This window comes from Ambystoma mexicanum, chromosome 5p, assembly GCF_040938575.1.
Source record: "Ambystoma mexicanum isolate Mex_15411 chromosome 5p, UKY_AmexF1_1, whole genome shotgun sequence".
NCBI classification, from domain to species: Eukaryota; Metazoa; Chordata; class Amphibia; order Caudata; family Ambystomatidae; genus Ambystoma; species Ambystoma mexicanum.
The window spans coordinates 531,030,529-531,053,116 of NC_090930.1; the positions used below are offsets into that span (position 1 = coordinate 531,030,529).

A 22,588-nucleotide genomic window follows, 5' to 3' on the forward strand; every position below is an offset into this window, starting at 1 on the left:
AGAAGCTTTCGAGGAAGTTAAAGTTGACCTACCTCTCTCGAGCTTCCCCCTACGCTCCTTCAAGGCTTTCGCCGTCATGGAAAGGCATTCCTCACACTCCGAACTCTGGTGCGTGATTCCCAGACACCACAAACAGACCCTGTGAGGGTCCGTCAACGACATTTTCTTCCCGCAGTCTCGGCACTTTTTGAAACCGGACCGAGGGGTCGTCGGGTCGGAGGAGGATGCCATCGATATCGAGGTAAATAGTAGTTATTATATACGTTATCTTGACGAGAACTGAGCAACGGTGTTCCGAGGCACAACGAAGCGCGGAAAAACGGAACTGAGCAACGGACGCTGCGCGCGGCCTTTATAGGCAGGATGACGTCGACGTCGGCACGGAGGCCGTCGAGGGTCATCGACTCGGCGATCATCGACGCGCAGCGCCCTCTGGCGAAAAAAATTTTCCGAGGCCAGCAAAGCTGAAGGATTTCTATCTAAGATAAGGAATACGTCGGAGGACACAATCCCTTCGAAATTAAGTTTCTGCAGCATATATTAATCATTTGTAATTTGTCTAACTTAATTAAATACTGAGGGTGTTCTAATAGCTTTATAGACCTGCAGCGAGGGCCGTACCGGGCGTTATGGTCCCTCATATCTCATTAAAGGCCCTTGCTTCGCTCGGGCCATTAACTCGGTCTTCAGGGCCCATAACGCCCGGTACGGCTCTCGCTGTAGGTCTATAAAGCTATAGTATAAACTGCGAGCTGCATGGGGATGTTTCATGGCGTGTCCCGCTAACTAGTTTGTACACCTCTGCATTTATGGTATTTGTTTTCTTTTTGATGCAATATATGTCTCGCAGAGTCCAGTGAGCAGGGGCTTGCAAGTTAGATTTCTTGCAACACATCTTACTCTGCCTTCTAAATCATACAACAACTTATGCTCATGGACCAAGTAGAAGGTTCCATGTGGCTAGGGATAGGGCGGAGACCCTGGGGAGTCCCCCCAATACTGCCTATGGGTCTAGGCCTACAGCGGGCGGTCCCTAGACCCTTGCCTACATGAGGTGACTGTTACAGAACCCACTGAGCCATAACGGTTCATACCATTCAACTTTGATATGTTTATATACATCTTGTATAAAGCGCTATCATGTTTATCAGCCAAATCAGAAGGGAGGCCGAAACTACCAAGCGTCAACACGATGCAGAAGAACAATAGAGCAGTGTGAAGTTTACTGTCTGTGCGAAAATGAAATGATGTCAGTTGCTGTTTATCTGTATAACCTACCTCACTGGTCCGATATTGATGTAAAGCAGGCATTCTAGAATGAGAGGGCTGCATAGTTTATGACAACATTCTGCCTTAAATCTCATTAAGGTTTTTTCTTGTAGAATGACATGCATTATCAGCAGAGATTAATCTGGCGAGTCTTCAGGTGAGCCATTTTAAAAATAATGCAATAACAGAGGGCTTTGTTTTCATCCGATGAAAATCAATTAGAGTAGGTAAGGCCACAAGGAAACCTGACATCACTCATCACCAGCCCCCCGGCAGCTGAAGTGATTTGTCTTCCAAGCCTGGATGATCAGGAGCTGTAGTAATATCACAGGGAAATTAATTTCGTTTCTATATTCTGAACCTCTTTCCTTGTTCTGGAGGACCAATGCCCACATTAATTTTAATCAAGGTTCATATGCCATTAATACCAAAAAAGACCTTTGAAGAATCTTTTTTTTTAATCTGATGGAACATTTTTTATCTGTGCAAAAGAGAGCATGCAAATATAGGCTTACCTCCTGGATTCTTTGTCAACAATGAGGCACTGTACCGAATGGCGAAGACAATAGATTCCTCCAAACACAGCACTCATCCTAGGAAAATATCAACAGCTCATGAATGCAAGCTCATGCCACACTCTGCAACATATGACATAATGCATCCATTCACAAAAATGATCACTAAATATTGCAACGTTGAAGTCTTTTTAGGAAATGAGCACTTGTGAAAGAAAATGCACCGTTTTTCCATACAACAACATAATACTGCAATCAACAGCAACTGGTGATTGCTACACTACTCTAATGGATTAGTATATGCTTCAAAGTTACTGAAGATGAGAACAAGTATACATTGACTGAGGAATCTGCACTTGCTTTGGCTGTTCATTGGGGACTAGGTTTGTTGTTTTGATTCAAAGAATATTTGGAAAATCTGTGTGTATGGAAATGAAAACTATTTACACATGATAATTACTCCAAAAAGCTGCACATGTACTGTAATACAGCGCAATGCGGGTAGGATTAGAGTAAACACTAAAACAAATCTAAAGGATATGCATAAATATTAAAACTAGCACATGCTGAACTCAATAACCGATTTAATAATAGTTTATAATGGAAAAGCTGCATGGCATCACAATATAATGTTCAATCCATCTCCTCTTTGCACAGTACAAAACCAAAAGCACAATTTGAAAGCCAATTTAGCACATGTGCAACACACCACAAGTACATACCCTCGACTCCACAAAACTGCTGGCTGGCCATACCATAGTGACTGTCAAAGCCATAGCATGGATTGTAGGAGGGACATTAGCCGTAAACGGTTACCAAAGAGGACTAGGGTTACAAGAGTAACAACAGCAAGTACTTTTCATGTTAGTAGTGACTTTTATTCTTGTAGTTCAATGACCCACTAACAATCTAAAAACATTGCTTTTCCTGAACAGCATAGGGAAAATGCACGTCTATACGCAGATGTGGCTCTGCACATATGAGGGTTCACTCATTTATATATTAAACATACCATACCTAAATTCCTTTCTCTGCAAATGCCTAAGCATAACTCAAGAACAGGGTTATCAATGCCTCCAAGTCTTCAGAGGTTACAACAATCTGCAATGAACATACAAACTCTCAGAAAGGCCAACTTCTGTCCTGTACCCCCTCCAACCTTGTCGAAGAAGCTCAACTCAAACCATAAACAATAATTGGGTATGGTACGTCTGCGCTATTCCCAAAAAGTAGTCTAATAGTTTATCAGTCCATTGATTCTTCTGATCACTTTAAAACAAATGTTTTGTTTTATTAATCTTCAAATAAGGTATTCAGCCGACACGTGTTTCGACCTTTAAGTTTATCCTCAAGGCCAAATGTTCTCTGTGTACACAGCTAACCCTATCCAATCCAACATGTTGTGTTAGAACATGTGATTGTAAGGAACTCCTTCTCAAAGTTGAAGAATACGCATCCGCTACAATAGCTCTTATTCACCCTGAACATAATGTCTGTAGCGGCTACGTACCTACTACTGGCAGACAGTTGTGAAACAATTCTGGGCAGTCAATGAAAGAGACCAATTTTCTGGACATACTCATCACAGCCCAAGATGGACACCTAACCTCCAAAGTATATAAGAAGATAAACTGATCACAATTCCCTTCTCATATACTTGAGCTACCATCCACGAGCCGTAAGGGATAACCTGCCGTTTGGACAATTCTTGAGGTACAGACGGACTTGCACTCTGACCCAAGACTATAACACACAGACAGGGCTCCTCAAGAAACAACTGACACAGAGAGGTTATCCTAAGAAAATTGTCCACAACACCTACAAAAGAGCAAGGAACATACCCAGAGATGTCACATTGCTACAACATCAAAAAACAGACAAAAGGGAAAATATCACAGCTGTCCTGAGCAATCGCCCATTTTTTATTCTCTAAAAAAAAAGAGAGAAAAAAATTGTGGCCAATCCTGAACACAGGTGGTAGTCACCTAGAACCACCTTACTTCGCCATAAAAAGGAGACAAAATCTACGAGATCTTTGTGCACACCCTTAAAGAGACAGATACAGAAGATATGGAACCAACAATCTGGGGAGCAAGCAGGCCAACAGGCAATGCCCCCTGTGGGGGTTGTTCAATGTGTGCCCAGACAGCCCGAAGCACGAGTATCAATATTGGGTGGAAAACCCCAAGGGAGCAAAAAACATTCACAAACAGCAATAACAAAGGAGAGGTCTACCTCATCACATGCCCATGCGGGCTACGATATGTATGTCTGACATTCAGAGAAGTTAAAAAAACAACATAGAAGTCGTGTATTAGAACTCACAAAATCACAGTCCCCCTCGTAGCCCATTTTCAATCATGTCGACACACACCAGAACAGTTCAAATGGACTATACTGGAAAAGATTAGACCGCCGCGAAGAGATGGAATTTTGCGAACGTACTATTACGCTGGGAACAAAATTGGATTTTCCGACTCAATACTGTTAAGAATGGACTTAACGAAGAAATCCAATGGCATGAACTGGCCCTAATGAAATAACCACATTAAGGTTTCAACATAGAAGTACAAGATCAGGGATGGTCCACCATCCAAACTGTGGATCATCCCCCTTCACTAATGCGTAACCCATAAGATCGCTAATATGTGCCCCATTCTTTAAAAAAATCCCATAATGGTGCTAGATTGCATATGGTGATGTGACATGTACCCATACATCTAAAGGAACAATGATCCCTCCATATCCTGCATATCCTGCATTTAGACAGTGGAAAACTGAATTCAACTACAGTTATAGCAGCTCTTCTCAACAAGCGGGTAGTTATAACATGTCAGAAAAGCCCACACCGGGCAAGCAACACTGAGATGAATGAATTGATCCAGTTCATTGTGAAGGTAAATGCATTTTAGCTCCTTAGTCACCATATTAGCACCGGTGTATACACTTTGGGACAAATGAGGTACATCCAGACCCTGATTGCCTACGCCACTGTATCATTGGGGACCGCAATCATTATTGATCAATTCCCACAGAACATAGTAATAGCCCTAAGTACGAAATTGAAGGCGAAAAATCAATAGAAAGTAACAGGCTCTCATTTTACATAAGAGAACCCAAACTAGTTCCCCTTCTTTGAATGAACAATGCCCTCTCACAGGTTACACAAACACATTACAAAATGGCCACCCTAAAATTCAAGCCCTTGCCATTGGAAGCGAACCAGCCAGTTTAAGTAAAGCCGACGCTGAACAGAGCGTCACTTAGCAACCCTTCTGTTGTGCCGCAGAGACAGCCAGACCACTGCAGCAGTGCACATCCAGAGGAGCCCCTTCCACTCACGGTAAGCAGCCTTAGGAACAAGGTTCCGTTCGAGTTGACCGCAAAGATTGTAGTTTTTTGTAGTGTTTTGAATATATGCATTAGGGTCCGACAGATGCGATACGGGTACCCGACCACACGTTGTGTGGCTAAAAAGAATTATTACGCATCACGCCCGTGTATTGAATCATATCAGGGTCACACGGGAGCACTCGCACATGAAGGGGCACAAAACTCCTAAGTTTGTAGATTAGCCCTGTGCACACATGGCTAAGCAACATATGCACACGTATTCTTTTCATTAAAATGGGTCTGACTATGTACGCTGACGGTACCGATTTGAAGAATATAGCACAAGCCTCTTAATATATACAGTAGGTACAGCAGAATGGTACAAAACAGATATGGGAAGCCAGCAAATGGATGACGGATCCTGTAATTTCCTTCTCTTTCCTAAAATATGAACAGATTAGAAAAAACGTGTCAGCATTTTACAATGGATACCGTGCAACGGAACAAGCCCGCGCATCGAGATTGTAATGATTAACCGCTGTGGGGAGCCCATGGTTTTCCCAACTAGCGCAGCTAGTATAATATAAGGAATAGCTTTGTGTATAGCGCAAAAACAAACAGGCATGGCCCACACACATAGAGAGAGAGTTTTTATGAACGGAAAACACATTGATACACATTGGCCACACATGCTGGCAATAGTTTAAATAAACAAATGAAAAAGTTATATGATGGAGTCCATATGTTAAAAAGAATTGTGTATACAGTCAGTAGAACACTCTACACAAGATCATTATGAATGAGTAAATGATACCAGTATAACTCTCCTCCCCTAGGGGATCCGGTTATGAACCAGTGCTCATGAGGCCTTGACCGAATTATGCAAGTTAAAAGCAAATCAGAACCAAAAGAGGGAAAGTAGCCCAGATTGATCTCCATCGGATCTGGGCTTAAGGTAAAAAATTCCAAAAACTATTAAAGAACTATGTCACCAATTGCTTTACTGCACTTAATTTTATTTGTGTGTGTGGAGAATATGAAGAATAATTTGGAGAGTATGCCCAGCATACATTGGGGGTAGTGGACCCTTTGGGGCAGCAGGCAGAGGTAAAATAGATCCACGTGATCTAGAATAATAGTTGTTGCATAGTGCATGTAAAAGCAATAGATGCCAAACGTACCGAGGCAAAACGAGTTGTTTGAAATTCTCACCCCTAGGTCAGGATGTGGAGGCACTACCATCTCTGATGGATTAGACGATCTGAAAAAGACGTTTCCGAACTACAGGTCCTGAAGAAGATGACGAGAACCAGCATGTCATCGAAACCGGTCAACCACCACAATGCACGATACCCCTAAAGGAAACACGGGATACAGGAATTCAAGGAATATCTTTTAGTGGAGACATGGTTTCCCCTTTTGATTGGTGTCTTTTCACCACACTATTTTGTCTGGTGTAAAATGACACTTTTTTAGGTCCGGTAACTTTGAGTTACCATAAAGTATTTCAAGTATCACCATTGTTTTTTATAATAATTTTAATCTTGAATTGAACCATATAGAACCATCAGATCCAATTTACAAATGCTGGAACTGTATATATTGTAGCTGCAGGAACAGCACTTCTTCCTTTCCTATTACATTGGTGGTGCACCACCTCCGACCTAGGGATAGTGACACCCTATAGGGATAGGGTGATAATGGACAAGCTTTAAAAGCTTAATATCAGGGAAGAATATCTGAAAATCCTAGAACAAAACCGCTCAACGGCCATCATCCTGCTGGATCTTCCTGTGACCTATGGCACTGTAGACCACCAAACAATTATCCTGCACCTGCAACGAGCTATGGGAAATCTCCAGGTGGGCACTGGTTTGATTGACATCCCTCCTCAAAGACTGATGGGCAAGAGTGGGTACATGGCCCAGTGCACCTCAAGGCCCCTCCACCAATCATACAATGTCCCTGAAGGCTCTGCTCTTTTCCCATAGGTGTTTAATGCGTGCATGAAACCTTTTTTGGTTCTATGTTGAAATAGCGAGAAAATAAATCAATGTGCAACAAAACACAGAATTTTCTTTAATCAAATGTTGCCTTTTTTGGGGTTAAAATGCACAGGGAGACCCCTGCAGCCACCCTATCATCCCCTCACGTTCTTTAATACCCTAACCCCACAACCCCTCTATTTATTTATTAAAAACGGGCAAAATTCAATTAAATAGTTTTATGGCATGTTATTTTTCTGACTCATAATTTTGTAGCGATACCACCTTCTCTACCCTTCTGGAATCCTTCCAGAACCCATTCCAGTTATATGTGGATGTTTATCAATTTCTAATCCATGTAGGTAAGGATAACCACAATCACCATGACATAACCAGCTCCCTTGTTCACCACATCCAGGGTCTGATGAACCACAGCTTCCTGTGGCCAAACCAGAATAAAACAGATGTGGCACAAGCACAATTAAATATCTACAATTTGCCTGGTCCTCCACCATGGACACACACTCACATCCAGCAAAATTTGTCAGGAAACTTAGAATAATTCTGGATTGAGAATTGCTCTTTAGCCCACAAACTAATGCCACATCCAAGTGTACCCACTTCCATCCCTACAGACACAGTAAAATTCTCCCATTCTTGGAGTTTCACCATAAAGTGGAGGTCAACCAGGACCACCTGTTGTCCAGACGGCATTACAGCAGCTGTCTTTATGTGGGCATCTCCAAATGCTCAATAAGACATCTTTAACTGGTCCAGAACAGGGCAGCCTGATGATCCTAGGGCTGAAGAGAAATACTTGCATATAATCAGAGTTAAAAAGCCTCCACTGGCTCCAGTCGGAGCAGGAAATACAACTTTCAAATCCTTTGCACAGTGCATCTTGAATTGTGCCTGAAAGCACCCAACAGCCTAACAAAGGAACTGAACTCTTACATCCCTATGAGGAACCTGCGGTCATTCCACGCAGGCCACCTCTGCAAACTCAAATACACTTAGAAACACAGGGGTTTGGCAAGTCCAGCACCTCTTTGTAGGACATTATTACACCATGGCTGAGATTTCTAGAAGTCCACTACTACTTCAGGAAGAATCTGAAAACAAATCATCCGTAAATGCCTAACTGATCTGCCCCTAACTTCGGGCCCCTCCACAGGAACAAAATAGCTCAATAACCCCTTGATTCCCCCATCAACCAGGGGGTCTTGAGACCCACCAGCTGGAGACCCGAGAGAGGCCAGGAATTACTGTGCAGACTTCCCTCCCCCTGGTGTGGTTGGCAGGGCTCCCTTTGCCTTCCAACTATCGCTGTTTGCCCATGAAACCATCACATCTCACCATGAAAAAACTCTACCTGGCCGTTTCCCCCATACGCCTTGAGACAAAACAGCTCAAAATCATGAAGCATTTCACTTACAGTGTCTCAGTTGGATGCTAATTCAAAAAGTGGCCTCATCTCTGCACTGAGGGGATGATATCCTACCCCTTGCAATTCCAAATTCATGGTCCATGCATTTGGACACATACATATTGAATGTAAAAACCGAAGACTCCCATTTTGCTAGTTGCTTCGAGCATAATACCAGTGCAGCACGGCAATTTAAAACTAGCTAACTCACAGCATAGGATGTAAATAACAGGCAAATGCCATGATATTAACTAATAATCGCTGTGCTATGGCTAAATTAAATACCTTAAAATCTCATGGAAGGAATCCTATCATGTATAGATGACAACAATAGTCTGGATACAACCAATTCTTCCTCTTCAAAATAGGATTTTATGAACAATACACACAGCTGGTTAAAAAGAATCCCATTCTTCCAATTGATTTAATCCTCATTCAAATGATGTTAAATTGTACATCCACATGTGTTCTTTGTAGGACAATTTATTTTGGATGTCTTTCATGGTACGAGATGTCACTTTTTCTAATGGAAATCAAAATAAACCATCCACTTTACGGCCTTTGTCTAAAAAATGTGCGACGAAAGGTGCATTCGAACTCACAGTACGGAACTTGGAATGATGTTCATTAACGCGTGTACAAACATGTTGTAATGTTTTGCCCAAATAGATGCTATTGCATGGTCATCTTGTTAGATGAATCACATTTTTGCTCTTACAAGTAGTGTGGGTACGTAACCCCAATGTCCATCCCTCACGATTTAAATTTTAGATTTGGTCCTATTGCATCTAAAAGGTGTTCTGAAAGTAAATTTGTTTTGAAAACACACAGACAGGAATACTACATTACACCCATCTCTAGTTTCACACCTGAGGTATTATTAAGGAATTTGCCATATAGAAAGTTATTACGTAATACGTATTAAAAAGAATTGCACGAGACTTGAGAATTGTAATATTGAAGTTGCTATTCTGCAGAATAGATTATTAAAAAGAGGGTATGCACTTCAACTTATTTGACAGAGTACGAAAAAAGCTAGGTTTTAGGACTGGGAAAATCCATTGATTTTATGTGAAAAGGATAAAACTGATGATAAACTGGTTTGTGTAACAACATTTTGCCAGAGTATTTAATGCATTAAAAGGTGTGATTCTTAAAAATTGCCATTTGTTGAGATTGGTAGATCCTTGTTTACATAAACCACTATTTGCTATTAAAAAAGGTAAAAACCTCAAACTGAAATTGTTACGGACAGTAAGAAATGTTAGTACAGGTAGTCAACTGTTAACTATACCGCCTATGGGAACGGTCCACAGATTAAAGGTCATGTTCCATGTAGAGAATGCATAGCATGCCAATTCTAAAAAAGGTCGACCAATTTCAGTCATGAGGGACGGACATGGGAGTTACCTTTCCACACTATTTGTAAGACCAGAAATGTGATTTATCTAACCAGATGTCCACGCAATAGAATCTTTGTGGGCAAAACATCACAAGTTTGCACCCAAACTAATAAACACTGTTCCAAAATTGGTATTGGGAATTTCAATGCACCTTTGGTCTGACATTATTAAGATCAAAGGCATGGAGTGGAGGATTTATTATGGTGTGCAATCGAAAAAGTGACATCAAATAACACGGAAGGCATACAAAATAAATTGTCCTACAAAGAACAAATAGGGATGTATGACCTAAAATCATTTGAATGAGGGTTAAATCAATTGGAAGAATTGGATTCTTTTCAACCCAACTAGCATATTCTCAACATCCTATTTTGACGGGGGAAAGATGGTTTGTATAAATCTATTGTTGTCATCTACACACAATAGGATTCCTTAATAAGGTTTTCAGTTATTTAGTTTACATATAATGCAGCTATTGTTAGTTAATATTATGGATATTTGCTGTTATTTACATCATATGCCGTCACTTATGTAGTTCTTTCAAATGACAGTACTGCGCTAATGTAATGCTCAAGAGACAACTTTAGCAAAACAGGAGTCTTCAGGTTTTATGTTCAATAACGTGTGCAGCCATTTAGATTATGTACATTGTGATATACATTTGACATGAGGAGTATGGTTATATGTGATTTTACCAACCTCAATTACAGAGTGGTACATTTAATTGTGGCCATAATACCAAAGAACACTGAATTTTTTATTTTTTTATTTGGGGGGGTTCCCTCCTCCGTAGCCCCCCGTTTTTCCACCCTTATAACGCCACTAAACCCCATCCCGACTCATTTTAACTCCTTACCCACTACCCCATATAGATTTAAATAATATTTTCTGTGTTTTCTGATGTTATGTATCACTAAGTTATGTTTTCGGTAAAACGACTGGGTACCGAGGAGTAGGTCTACCTGTCATTAAACATTGTGGAAATTGGATTGCTAACATGAGCACATCCATCATTTTGTGACTATTTATCAGACAATGTTGCATGAAAAATATTACTTTCCACGTGACGGCTAGTAATTCAGCTGCTTAATGGATATGGGTTAGTCCTACATTCATAACTATGATGTTCCTACACGCTGATAGAAAGATGGTTAAGAAAAGCCAATACACATGGTAGTCCTTTGAATGGGGAGCTTATATTATGGAGCGTTTTAAAGGTAATATCATTTAACCATGTTATAGACACGGTTGTGAAAAGCTATAGTTACTAGGATTGCAATATACTGCTTGTGTCCGAACTGCGTGTTTTATAGTGCTTGAAACTGTGTTATAATTTAGAGCATGATGGCAGCATTTCAATTCAAAGATGCTATGGTGACTTTGAGTAGAGAGCGGTTTTAAGACAGATTTTTCTAAGAACCATTCACCAGCTATCTGGTACATTGCAATAGTGTTATTTAGAAACGGTTCTAATATGTTGTAGGGTGAATTAAATAGTCTTAACATAAATAATGCAATTGCGTTTGTATCTTTAGAGCATAAAAAGATGCAAATAAACAGAGAAAGTGAGTAAGTCACAGTGTTTTGGTGGAGTTTTTATTAGTCTTTATTAGTACATTCCTTAGTATTTCAAAAATGCTTTCTTCATACTGCATTATATAAACTCAGTCCCTATTTATTTCATCATTAGTATGCAGTACAGAAGCCAATGCATTTCGGAGCAAAGTCTGTCTTCAGGGCTAGAAACGTATAGTTAAACCAGTAAAAAAGTCATATATCCAACCAATGTTATACGTTATGCTACAATGTCATGATCAATAGCACGCAGAATATGGAAAAAATACAGACAAACACGAAAACAAAACAACAAAAAGATTAGAAACCTCAGCTTCCATCAACCGAGTCTCATTAAAAACGTACCTTTCAGCCAAATGCGCAGAGTCAAAACAATAGTGAGTGATCCCAATGAATGTATGAATCAAATCACAAAAATGGGGGAAACATTATTAGCCCAAAGCTACCAACCCGAGGAGGTCAATGCCACAAAGGAATGACCAGTTAATACTCCACAACAGGCTTTACCTAATGAAAGCTGTAAGAAAGAGAAGCCCCCCAAAATTGTGTATGCATCAAAATATTCTGCACAAAGTGGACAGATTAAATCTGCCATTAAGAGAAATTGGAGAACTAACTTGCAATACTAAAATAGAGCATCCATTTCAGGAGTTACCTGTCTTTGCAAACAAGAGGGAAACTCATCTTAGAGACCCCCTGGTTAACAAAGTCTACCGACTAAAGAAACTGGTACATTCCTGTGCCTGCATTGTACCAACTGAGGGTTTGTAACAAAAGGGAACACTGTGATCAGGAGAAAAAAGTAAGATAAAAAGTTATGCTGCATGTGATACAAATAATGTTATTTATACCATCAAGTGCCCATGTGGGATATATTACGTGGGACAATCGAAATGCTCACGCAAATTGAGATTGAATGAGCATCGCTCGTGCATAAGCACTCAAAACATCAATTCTGCAGTATCTAGACATTGGATGGAAACGACATGACTTGTCACAAATCAGATTTCAATTGGTGGATTCTCAGAAGGGAAGCTCATGAAAATGTGACAAAATAACTTTACCAAATGCAAACATTCTGGATTGAGAAATTGGATTTACTAGCTCCTAATGGGATTAACTAAGTTAATTATCTGTGCTTTGTTAGACAACATGGGTTGTATCCTTTTACGTTCTAAGCATTGCCTTCATAAATAAGCCAAATGGCAACAGCAGTTTCTTTGTGGGGATTTTCAGGATGTATCTTGTGTCTTGGCAGCAGTGTATGTCACAATAATCGCCAGTATCTGCACCAATGTCTTAAACATTTAACCTAAGGTTTTATGACATGTGTCTTGCACACCATCATGTGTACATAGTAGAATCAATATCTTATTTTTGGCTTTATTTAACCAGGTCATCGACCAGAACATAAAAATATTTCAATATTGAATATGCATCCAATATGCAAGATTTTCATATGTATCACACACCACGTGGTCATATTACACTAGGGATATACCATTATACATTAAAGTTGTTTTAGCTACAGAGCTATACATATTTTTTTTTTTTTGCGCACCCCGGGCGTGTCGCAGGAGTTGCGTTACGATGTGATGGAAATGCCGTGACATCAGGCCTCAAACGCGCCAAGTGATTAGCAGGTAAGGCATGGCTGCTGCTACGGCACTGCCTGCTGAGGTACATAGACTCCTGATCCACGTCAGAGGGTCCTAAGGCTACAGGTAAACGGCAAAGCCATCACATTGCTTCCGCTTACATGACCAAAAAAGGGTCACAACATATTATTTACTCATAATTTCTGATTTCCTTTTTTCTGTTTGTTCATAGATTTAGTGCATTTTAACAACCACTAGCGGGTTGCAAGAGAATACTCAGGTAAACCATTTAGTTTTACCACTTTTCTAAACTATAACGTCACATTGGGTTTTGGGTAAATGCATTATTTTAGGTGCTGGTCTATTTTCTGTTTTACTTTTATTTTCATTTCTATTTTTCATTGTATTTTTCGTAGTATTTGTGTAGTTCAATGGGCGAGTATGCATTGAATGCAGGTATAACAATACCATATGATACATACATATTATTTTACATGATTTGATGGACAATAATACGATTTTCTAATCTTTTTCCGGCATCGTTTTCGTGTTTGTCTGTATTTTTGCCATATTCTGTGTGCTATTGATCATGACAGTCTATGATAACATATAACATCGGTTGGATATATGATTTTCTTTTACTGGTTTGACTATCAGTTTCCATCCCTGAAGACGAACACCGCCATACCAGCACTTGTAATCCGGCAGTAATCCCGCCGGACCAAGTGGCTGCAATGGTAATTCCGTTTGCTGGTATTCTGGCGGATTCACCACCGGGATACTGCCAAACATACAAGGAGGTCATTGTCAACAAAATGTAGTTAAAACAAATATTGCCATTTAATACAAGCAATGCAAAGTGTAAAAATGTTGCTAGTAATAAAGTTGCCAAAAATAATCTGTTTTTAAATATACAAAAGTAAAGACTTCAACACTAACAATGACCCACACTTCAAATGAAACCTCTACAATTACCCAATTCTAATCCTAAACCTTACCCTAAATTTAATGACCCTCACTCTACCAATAAAATAACACACCCTTCAGCATGCTAAAGCATTTTATTTGCATGTGACTCAATACAAAACCTGAAATCAATAGAAAATTAACAGTGAACCTAACTCCAACCCCCTTACTAGCTAGGCCACAAATTACATAGCCCTTGCCCTAACCCAAACCCTTTATCTAATCCTAAACTTAGACATACCCTAACCGCAACTCTTACACTTAACCAAATGCTTACTCTAGCCTATCCTCAAGGTTTATCCTAGCCCCTATCCTACACCAACATTACCAGCCCTCTCTAACCTCACAATCCTTACATTTACCCAAATCATTACTCCATTAGCCCTAGTTTTACCATAACCCCTACCATAAGACTTAACTTTACACTTAATCTACCCCAACCACAAACCAAACCCCAACATCACTAGCCTTGCCACAGCCACCCTTATCTTAATTCAAAGCAAAATCTTTACTCTAACCCTAACCCTAACCCCTTAGTTATCCTAACCCCTATCTTACCCCAAAGCCAGTCAACTCAACACCCACTAAACCATCCTTAATCCTAACAATTTCCCAAGCAGCACAGCATTTTTGGATTGGCTACTTTTCAGCTGCATTTTATGACTACTTTTTGCTTGCCAGCTTTTTCATTACAGAGGTATTTTCACCACCATTTTTTCCACCAACTACATTTTGGTTGGCAACATTTGCAGTGGATACCATTCAATATTGTTGATAAAATAACATTTTAGACATTTTTAAGAAGAGGGCGCTAATCTACAAAAACGCTATAAAGAAAATCATTGAATCAAGATGGATACAGAAGCACCTGCACCTATAAACAAGCACTTGCACTTTGAAATGGTTGGTTCCATACATATGAATTATGTAATTTAACACAGATAAATTGCATAGGATTTTATATTAATGTATTTGTATTTTGTGTGTTTAATGAATTGATGTATTTGAACTAGTATGTGTTGTTGGGTAGTCATTCTGAGGTACATGTGTTTGTTTATATTTGTGTTTAATGGGGAAGATATTGCTTCACTTTGCAATCATTTGTATGCTACACTCATTATTAAAAGGAAATCCTCCTATAGTAATATTTGTTCTGTGTATGTTAGGTTTATCCCGGTTGTGCATGGGTCAAGGGAAGTTTGCATGTTCCGATAATCTTGACCACTCCCATTAAAGTATGTGCATTAATACCCAATGGAGGAGGGATTTTGTTAATAGGAGCACTTGCTATATACACATGTCTATTCAGTGGGCCAGAGCAGTCCTCCAGAAGCTTCAAATTCTTAGGTTTCACCTACACAGAATTTAAAAGCTCTTCTCGCAAGAGAGGAATCCTTTACACCTCTTGGGATGGGTTTGCAAAGACAGATGGCAAAACGATTTCTTAGTTGATATAAAGCTCTGACAGGATTTTTGGTAGAAAGCAACAATGGATTCTAAGAACAGTTTTGCCCTTTTGTGCCTGAGAAAGATGGCATGGTGTTTCAAAGCCATACATTTCTCGCAACATATTTGGCTTGCCATCAAAATCACAGTTTTCTAAATAGGAAGAGTCATGTCAAAGTCGACATGCATTGAAATGGCTTGTATACTAAAGCTGCTAGGACCCCATTACGTTCCCATGTCATGTGTGGTCTGTTCACACGAAACATTTATTATGAATAATGGATTTTGAAAAGGAGTCCACTCATCCTTAAAGCTCCTAGGATTTCTAATTGCTTGCAAATATATAGATCTTTAATAAAGCCACCTAAATATCTGTGCTCATCAGATGAGAAATGATGGAAACCACATGGTCCAGGGAGCAGATTAGTGGGTTTTGATTTCACCTTGACGCCAATGGCATGAACTCAACAATTTTCTCTTATATTATTATTACAAAATAATCTGAGAAAAATAGGTTGAACCCGTAACTGAGTAACAAAGGGTTGAAGCCTATTTGGGATCCTCTGCTCATTTAGAACATTTGAATGGATTTGTGGATGAGCAGGACAACATTTGGAAGCAAACATTTCATTCACTGAAAAAGAAAGGCATCACCCAAGGAAGGTGAGAGGGGTAGGGGTTGGGGGGGAGGGGCATGCCGGCCACTACTGCACAATGAGTTTTGTAGAGTTGCACATAAGTATATTGAGGGCTGTCACTGGACAGATACAAAGATTAGTTCAACAACTTTATTTTTCCTTGTGGTGGGAGGGAATGATTTGGAGGCATTGCTATTGGAGCTAAGGGAAACCACCCATATCATAAAAGAGGAGACACTAAAGGTAATAATGTCAGGATGGGAGAGTAACTAAACCTGGTGCAAGGGCCTAAACTTAGAGAAACAAATGTCCAAAGGACAATTTGCTAGAAGGCATACATTAAGCTGTATCACATGTGGTATACACCAAATTGTTCATTTACAATTGTTCGAATGAACAATTGACCGATTTTAAAGGGTCACAATTGACCTTTTCACAATTGACCGTGTATATATATATATATATTATATATATATATATATATATATATATATATATATATATATATATATAAAAATAAAAGGGGTTTTGGGTTGGGGGGGGTTGAAGGGGGTTTCCCCCCGCATATATGTTACAATTGACCTTCACAATTCGGTCAATTGTGAAAAGTTCAAATGTAATTCGAACAGTTGTAATACGAACAATTTGTATACAACCTCACATATACCTTGCAATATCCCCAGGTTGTTAATGTAATTGCTTAGCAATGTGTGCTATTCAAGTCAACAAAGAACAGTCATCTTTTGTTTCCTTAGCCTCCATCCCTTCCTTCAGTCCCAACTAATTCTAAGGGGGCTGGTGAAGTCTCAGTTATAAACTATCAACCCCTTCACCACTTAGGGTTTTTCTGGGTGACTGACGTCAATATATTGCTTGAGCCCTACTGTTACCATTTTTTGATAACCAATTGTTCTAACACACAACACAAAATAAAGAAAGTAATATTGAGTTATTTTCATTGTAATATCTTTAAACCTCCTATTGTCCTCATTCAGTATATTTGTATCGGGTAGTGTGAGGGGGTCCAAAATGAGATGCTGACAAAGGGGACTTCTGGTTTTGACCATAGACTTTTATTAAGCACAAAAGGTTTGGAAAATGCCTCTCTGTTTCTGCTCCAAGTGGTATTTCCGCACCGAAAGCAAAACTAATGGGTCTGTCCTTTGTTACGATGTCAAAGGACTATTATGACCCTCGCATCCTAAAACGTAATTCTAAGGTGAAAAGGACAAGGTCTTTGGCCTTGAAAAGTACTCAAATGCTCCAAAAGGAAAATACGTAATAAACATAAAAGTTCCAAAAGTTCGTAATTCCAAGGGGGGAGGGTACTCCCTTCCCCTGGAATTCTCTTCACTGCACTTAATATCAGTTATTTGAGTCTTTTCATAAATCAAACAACTGGTATGACCAATATCTTAGTTGGTAGTCTGAACCTTGATCGAATACCTGGCCTATTCTTCTGCCAGGTTCCTTTCCCTCCTTGATATATTTCAACACAAGATGCAAAATCACTTCCACAAAGTGTATTATTACTTTCTGATATAACATGATCGGGACTCTCTCGTGTAATGTACCTTGTATGCTCTCTGACTTTACTTTGCCTGGTATATTCTTCTGTCAGGCTTTTCTCTCATATCACTGAAATCTGCCTGGTCCTCTCCTGCCAGGGCTTTTCTCATATACTTTCAGCTTAGGTATGACTGGTGTACTCTCCTGCCAGGGCTTTTCTCATATACTTGCAGTTTAGGTGTGCCTGGTGTACTCTCCTGCCAGGACTTCTCATATGCATACTGTGCACACTTGACAGTTGCTTACACTTATTTTGGTCTGTTCTTTTAAGGAATATTGCATCTTTCGTTCCTTAACACTGACTTTGTTTACCTCTGTTTGGCTTTGATACCGTTGATGTAATGCCCCGGCGTCCCCACTTCCCATAGGTGGACTCACCAGTTCTCTGTGGCGGAGATTGCTTCTCCTACCATAGACTTGCCGAAACTCCTCAGCGTCCTGCTTCTTTTCTCAGGATTCTCCGTCTGCCTAGCAGCTTTTGGGCTTCCCACAGCTCTCGCTCGCCTGTTCTGTGTTCTTCTGGGCTTAAGCGGCACGAGAGCGTCTTTTCGTTGCAGCCGAACACCAGGACACTGTCCTTCGCACCGTGACATTTGTGTGCTGCTCTACAACCTGCGTCTCTCAGTTTGTCTTGCGAGCCGGTCTGTTTTTCAGACCTCGCATCCAACCAGCGGTCTCTCGGCCAGCACTGAGTGGACCAGACCTCTCCAGCCAGCTTCCTCCTGTCAGCGCACAATGCGGTTTATATGTCCCTGCTGTCCCTCATATACTTACAACAACTAGAGTGCGTCTTGTATTCCTGGTCTTCACTGATCCTCATTACTCGGCTTGGCTTCCTCGTTGCAGTATCTTGATTGTTACGAAAAGAGAAGTCAGTACTTGATCATTTGTAGGTCGAGTTTGAAAAAGTATTGTTAGTAGTCTTGGAAGGCAGGTTAACTTTTGAATAACTTGGAGGAAATGGGTAATGAGTTCCCGGGGAGTGATGTTCACTAATCCCAGACTCTTCCTCATCACAGTTACTAGTACATTCTCCCTAATGGGAGTATGGAAATTGGAAACACCAACTTTACACAAAGATGGGGAATGGGAGTAGCAAAATGCCATTAACGCAAGCGGAATGGAAAGGATATCCTCCAAAAGACTATTGGGATACCATGTCTCATCTGACGATGTCAAGACACTCCCCCTTGGGTTGTCTCCCCCCATGTGATCTTCCCTCGTATAGCAGCCTCCAGGATCAGGTAGCAGCTACCGTCCCTTGGCCACATGGGGAGAAGCCACCACCAGGAAAGGAGTGATGACACCTTTGGATTCATCACAGTAGGAAAAGGAATAGAAATCGGCAGCCCATTTCTTGTGATAGAAAACAGATCTGTGACTTCCAGGTTGCATAGATCTTTGAAGAAGCCGATATACCAAATCTGCTATTTTGGGATTTTGTGTCTTGCAGGTTCCATAAACTTTTCAACAAGTATTAAAATTAAGGCAAAAACTTTGAGCTCTAAATTACATATAGATTTCTGACATATCATTACAACCCACGGAGTAATCTGAAACTCTTTGGCATGCTTTGACACCCCTCATCTTTCGTGTTTTAAGACATCTGCCCTGACCAGTGCCAAACAACCACAAAGAAATTCCTTTTCTCAGCTAATCTGCCTTGATCTCTGCATGCTTCAATACTATTTTTTTTATTTCCTTACTAGTTTTATTTCCAAAACATTTGCACAAAAGAAACCAACCACAAATTAAATTCTAAATCATCCTTAACTTTAAGGGTACAAACTCTCTTTGGCTTTGTAAGATTAGTTAGCTTTGTCCATTAGAGTTGAGACTTCTCTTAGGAATTTTACAGCAGCCAGAGACGGACTCAATTTTTTCACAATCCTCAACAATGGCCACCATTCATCTGTTTTCAAGTTAAAGTCGCAGAGCAATTTTCTTAAGTTATTTGTTCTCAGTGAACTTAGTGATTTGCAATCCGAGAATAAATGTTAGAGGATCTCCACCTGACCAATCACTTTACAGAACCTGAAATCAGTGCAGACCATCTTCCTTTAGTCCCACTTAGACAATACCTCATTAGATCTACAGCAATTTAGTCGGATTCTCATGAAGTCCGATCTGTAATGTGGATCCGGGAATTTTCTTAAATAGCCAGGCAGAGAGCCTCTTCTTCTCAGCTCTGTAGCTGCATGATAGTACAGTTTATATTCAGTTAACTCATCACTGGTGATGATCCAATCCAGGATCCATAGTTTGTTTTTCACCTTTTCCGAGGAATTCCAAAGATCTTCTAAAGAGACTCCTAGAATATGCAATTTGTCTCGGCATATAAGTCCCCTTTTATCCAGATACTTTCATCCTTTCTCAAAACGGCAGATCTAATAATTGCCATCATTGGCGGTGCTTCTGGATTAAGACACTTGCCAAAGAAGTTTAGCTTTTTCCATTCAGGAGATGCTTCGAGCAAGCAAAGGCCCAACTCTTGCCTTATCAGATGGATAGGGGTAGATTTAGGTAAGCCCAGTAGATTTTTCCAGTGGGTCCCCTCGAAAATGTTCCATTGTTTTTTTGTCAAACTCAACAAGGCTTCAGCTCCATAAGTCAACGTCGGGACCACCTTAAGTATATAGATTTTCAAGACGGGTATCGTGTAGTATCGACGGAATCTGCGCTTTACATCACAAGCCTGATTTGAGAGAGCTGTTGCCCTTTATCTCAGATTGGTCCACATAGCTGATTCTATCGCACTTGGTGAGACATGTACTCCTAGATATTTGAAGATTTTCACCAAGTCCAATTCCTCCTTATCGATGAACCATCGGGGGGGGGTCTTTCTTAGCAGTTTATTTCCATTCCTAATTTGTAGGATTTCTTTTGTTTGTTATGTTGATAGATTATTTTCAAGGGCATAATCCTTCAAGCCTGTCAGCTGTCTTTGAAGACTGACTGCAGTTTGATCCAGTAAAATTAAATCATCCACATATGGCAGTCGGGGAATCTTCACCTGCTCTATTGAAGGTGGAAAACATCTAACTTTGTCCAGTTTTTTATTCAGGTCAGAGATAAATAGGTTAAAGATGGAAGGGGCCAGTGGACAACCTTGTTTTACCCCATGGTTTGTTGAGACAGTCTGCTGCCCCTCGGTATTAAGGTGGATCTTGACAGAGGTGTTTGAGTGTAAACATCTTATTTGTGAGACCGGATCCTGAGGGCATCCCTAGTTTATCAGTTTCCACCACAGAAGTTCCTTGTGAATGCTGTCAAAAGCTTTCTGGAAATCCACAAATACCAAAAACTGCTTACTCTTTGCCTTCAGGATTTTTCCTTTAGTATAGAGAGAATGCTGATAGGTCCAGCAGTGCCCAATCCCGTAAAAGATCCGGCCTGTAAGACGTTATATTGGGCTGATTCTAGTATCTAACATTTTAGTCTCGTCAATAACAGAGCAGCATACATTTTATCAAGGGCATCCAAAAGAGCAATAGGTCCTGTCTGTTCCCATTTTTTAAAATTGGAATGATGTTAGCTGTTGTCCAAGAAGTTGGAATCAACTGGGTGGAAATAACTCTTCAGAATCATTTCAAGCAGATTAGCCCACTCCTTTGGATTTTGTTTCAAAACTGTATTTGATAGCCCGTCCAGGCCAGGTGCTCGAGAAGGGCTTGTACGTTGGATGTAGTTAATGAAGACTTCTTGGTCAAAATCTAAGCACCTTGGTTTTTAGTCCCTGGGTTCAAGTTTAAACCAGAACCTGGGGCAGAAAATAGAATTTCAAAGAATTCCAACCAGGCTGTCTCCAAGACACCGTTTATCTGCGATAAGTTCGGGTCCAAAGATGCCCTCAATGATAAACCCCATAATGCTGCTAAATTTTAAGAGTGGATAATTAGCATAATTTGTTCCGCATCTAATTGCAGCAATGGACTCTTGTAGCATTTCAGCCAGTTTGAATAAGAGTTTTTTTTTATTTTTCTCACCACTGTTTTCCAGTCAGTACAATCTCCTTACTTGATGAATCGCAGCCCTCATTTCCCTTTTCTTATGGGCTAGCTTTTGATTATAGGTATGCAGCTGAACCTCAGAGATCCTATTTTTCATCCCATCTTTAACTAAAAATGGTGCCAAGGCATGAATATAGTTAATTCTTTCCAGTTCGACCTCAGTTGAAGCAAGTTCAATTTTCGTCCAGAGAGAATTGAATGTTTGAATTATTTGGCCTTTCCTCATTTGCAATCTGCAGCCATTGTTGGTTGATTCAATCTCTGCCGTTATCATTTGCCTCCCCTTGACAGGCCAATGGCTACTGTACCAAGTCAATTTTAGGATGTTATGGTCGCTGGCAATGGAGGCCAATACTTCCAGCCCCTGAATTGCGTCAAGTCTCTTGTTACAAATATGTAATATATTACTAACACCTGGGACCCTCTTTTCCAGGTGTTCATATGAATGCATTGTGGTTCAAAGTACCTATTGGTCATATGTAGGTTTCTGCTTTTAGCAAACAGCATCAATGCGTGACCTCGTTTTGCTTGAGCCTTAGAGGGCTCAGATAAGACATGTGAGCCACTGTCTGTTTCTAAAACAGAGGAACTTTAGGTCACCTCCCAAATGAATCGAGGTATCTCCTAGATTGTATGCCTCATCGATTGCTGTTGTCACTGTCTGCATTTCTTTTATGCAAATTTTTGCAGGGTTGCAGTATACATTAATGATCGTTAGAAACCTCTTTGCTGTGTCTTTTGATGACGGACATAGCCTCTTAAGCTGTAGTTTGTTTGCTGAACAAAATGGCCTCTTGTAATATGGGAATTTAGTTCCCATTCAAGGTCATTTCTAATCTAAGTTTACAGCCACAC

At 40.2% G+C, this 22,588-nt stretch overlaps 1 protein-coding gene across 2 annotated transcripts in view; it reads right to left on the reverse strand.

Moving 5' to 3' along the window:
* CHM (CHM Rab escort protein) overlaps positions 1-22,588 on the reverse strand; it is a 1,673,681-nt gene that overhangs the window by 560,488 nt on the left and 1,090,605 nt on the right. For both annotated transcript variants that reach the window (XM_069612935.1, XM_069612936.1), the window contains one exon: positions 1,785-1,862. In XM_069612935.1, the coding sequence (XP_069469036.1) occupies positions 1,785-1,862 (78 nt within the window). The remainder of the gene's footprint in view (positions 1-1,784; positions 1,863-22,588) is intronic.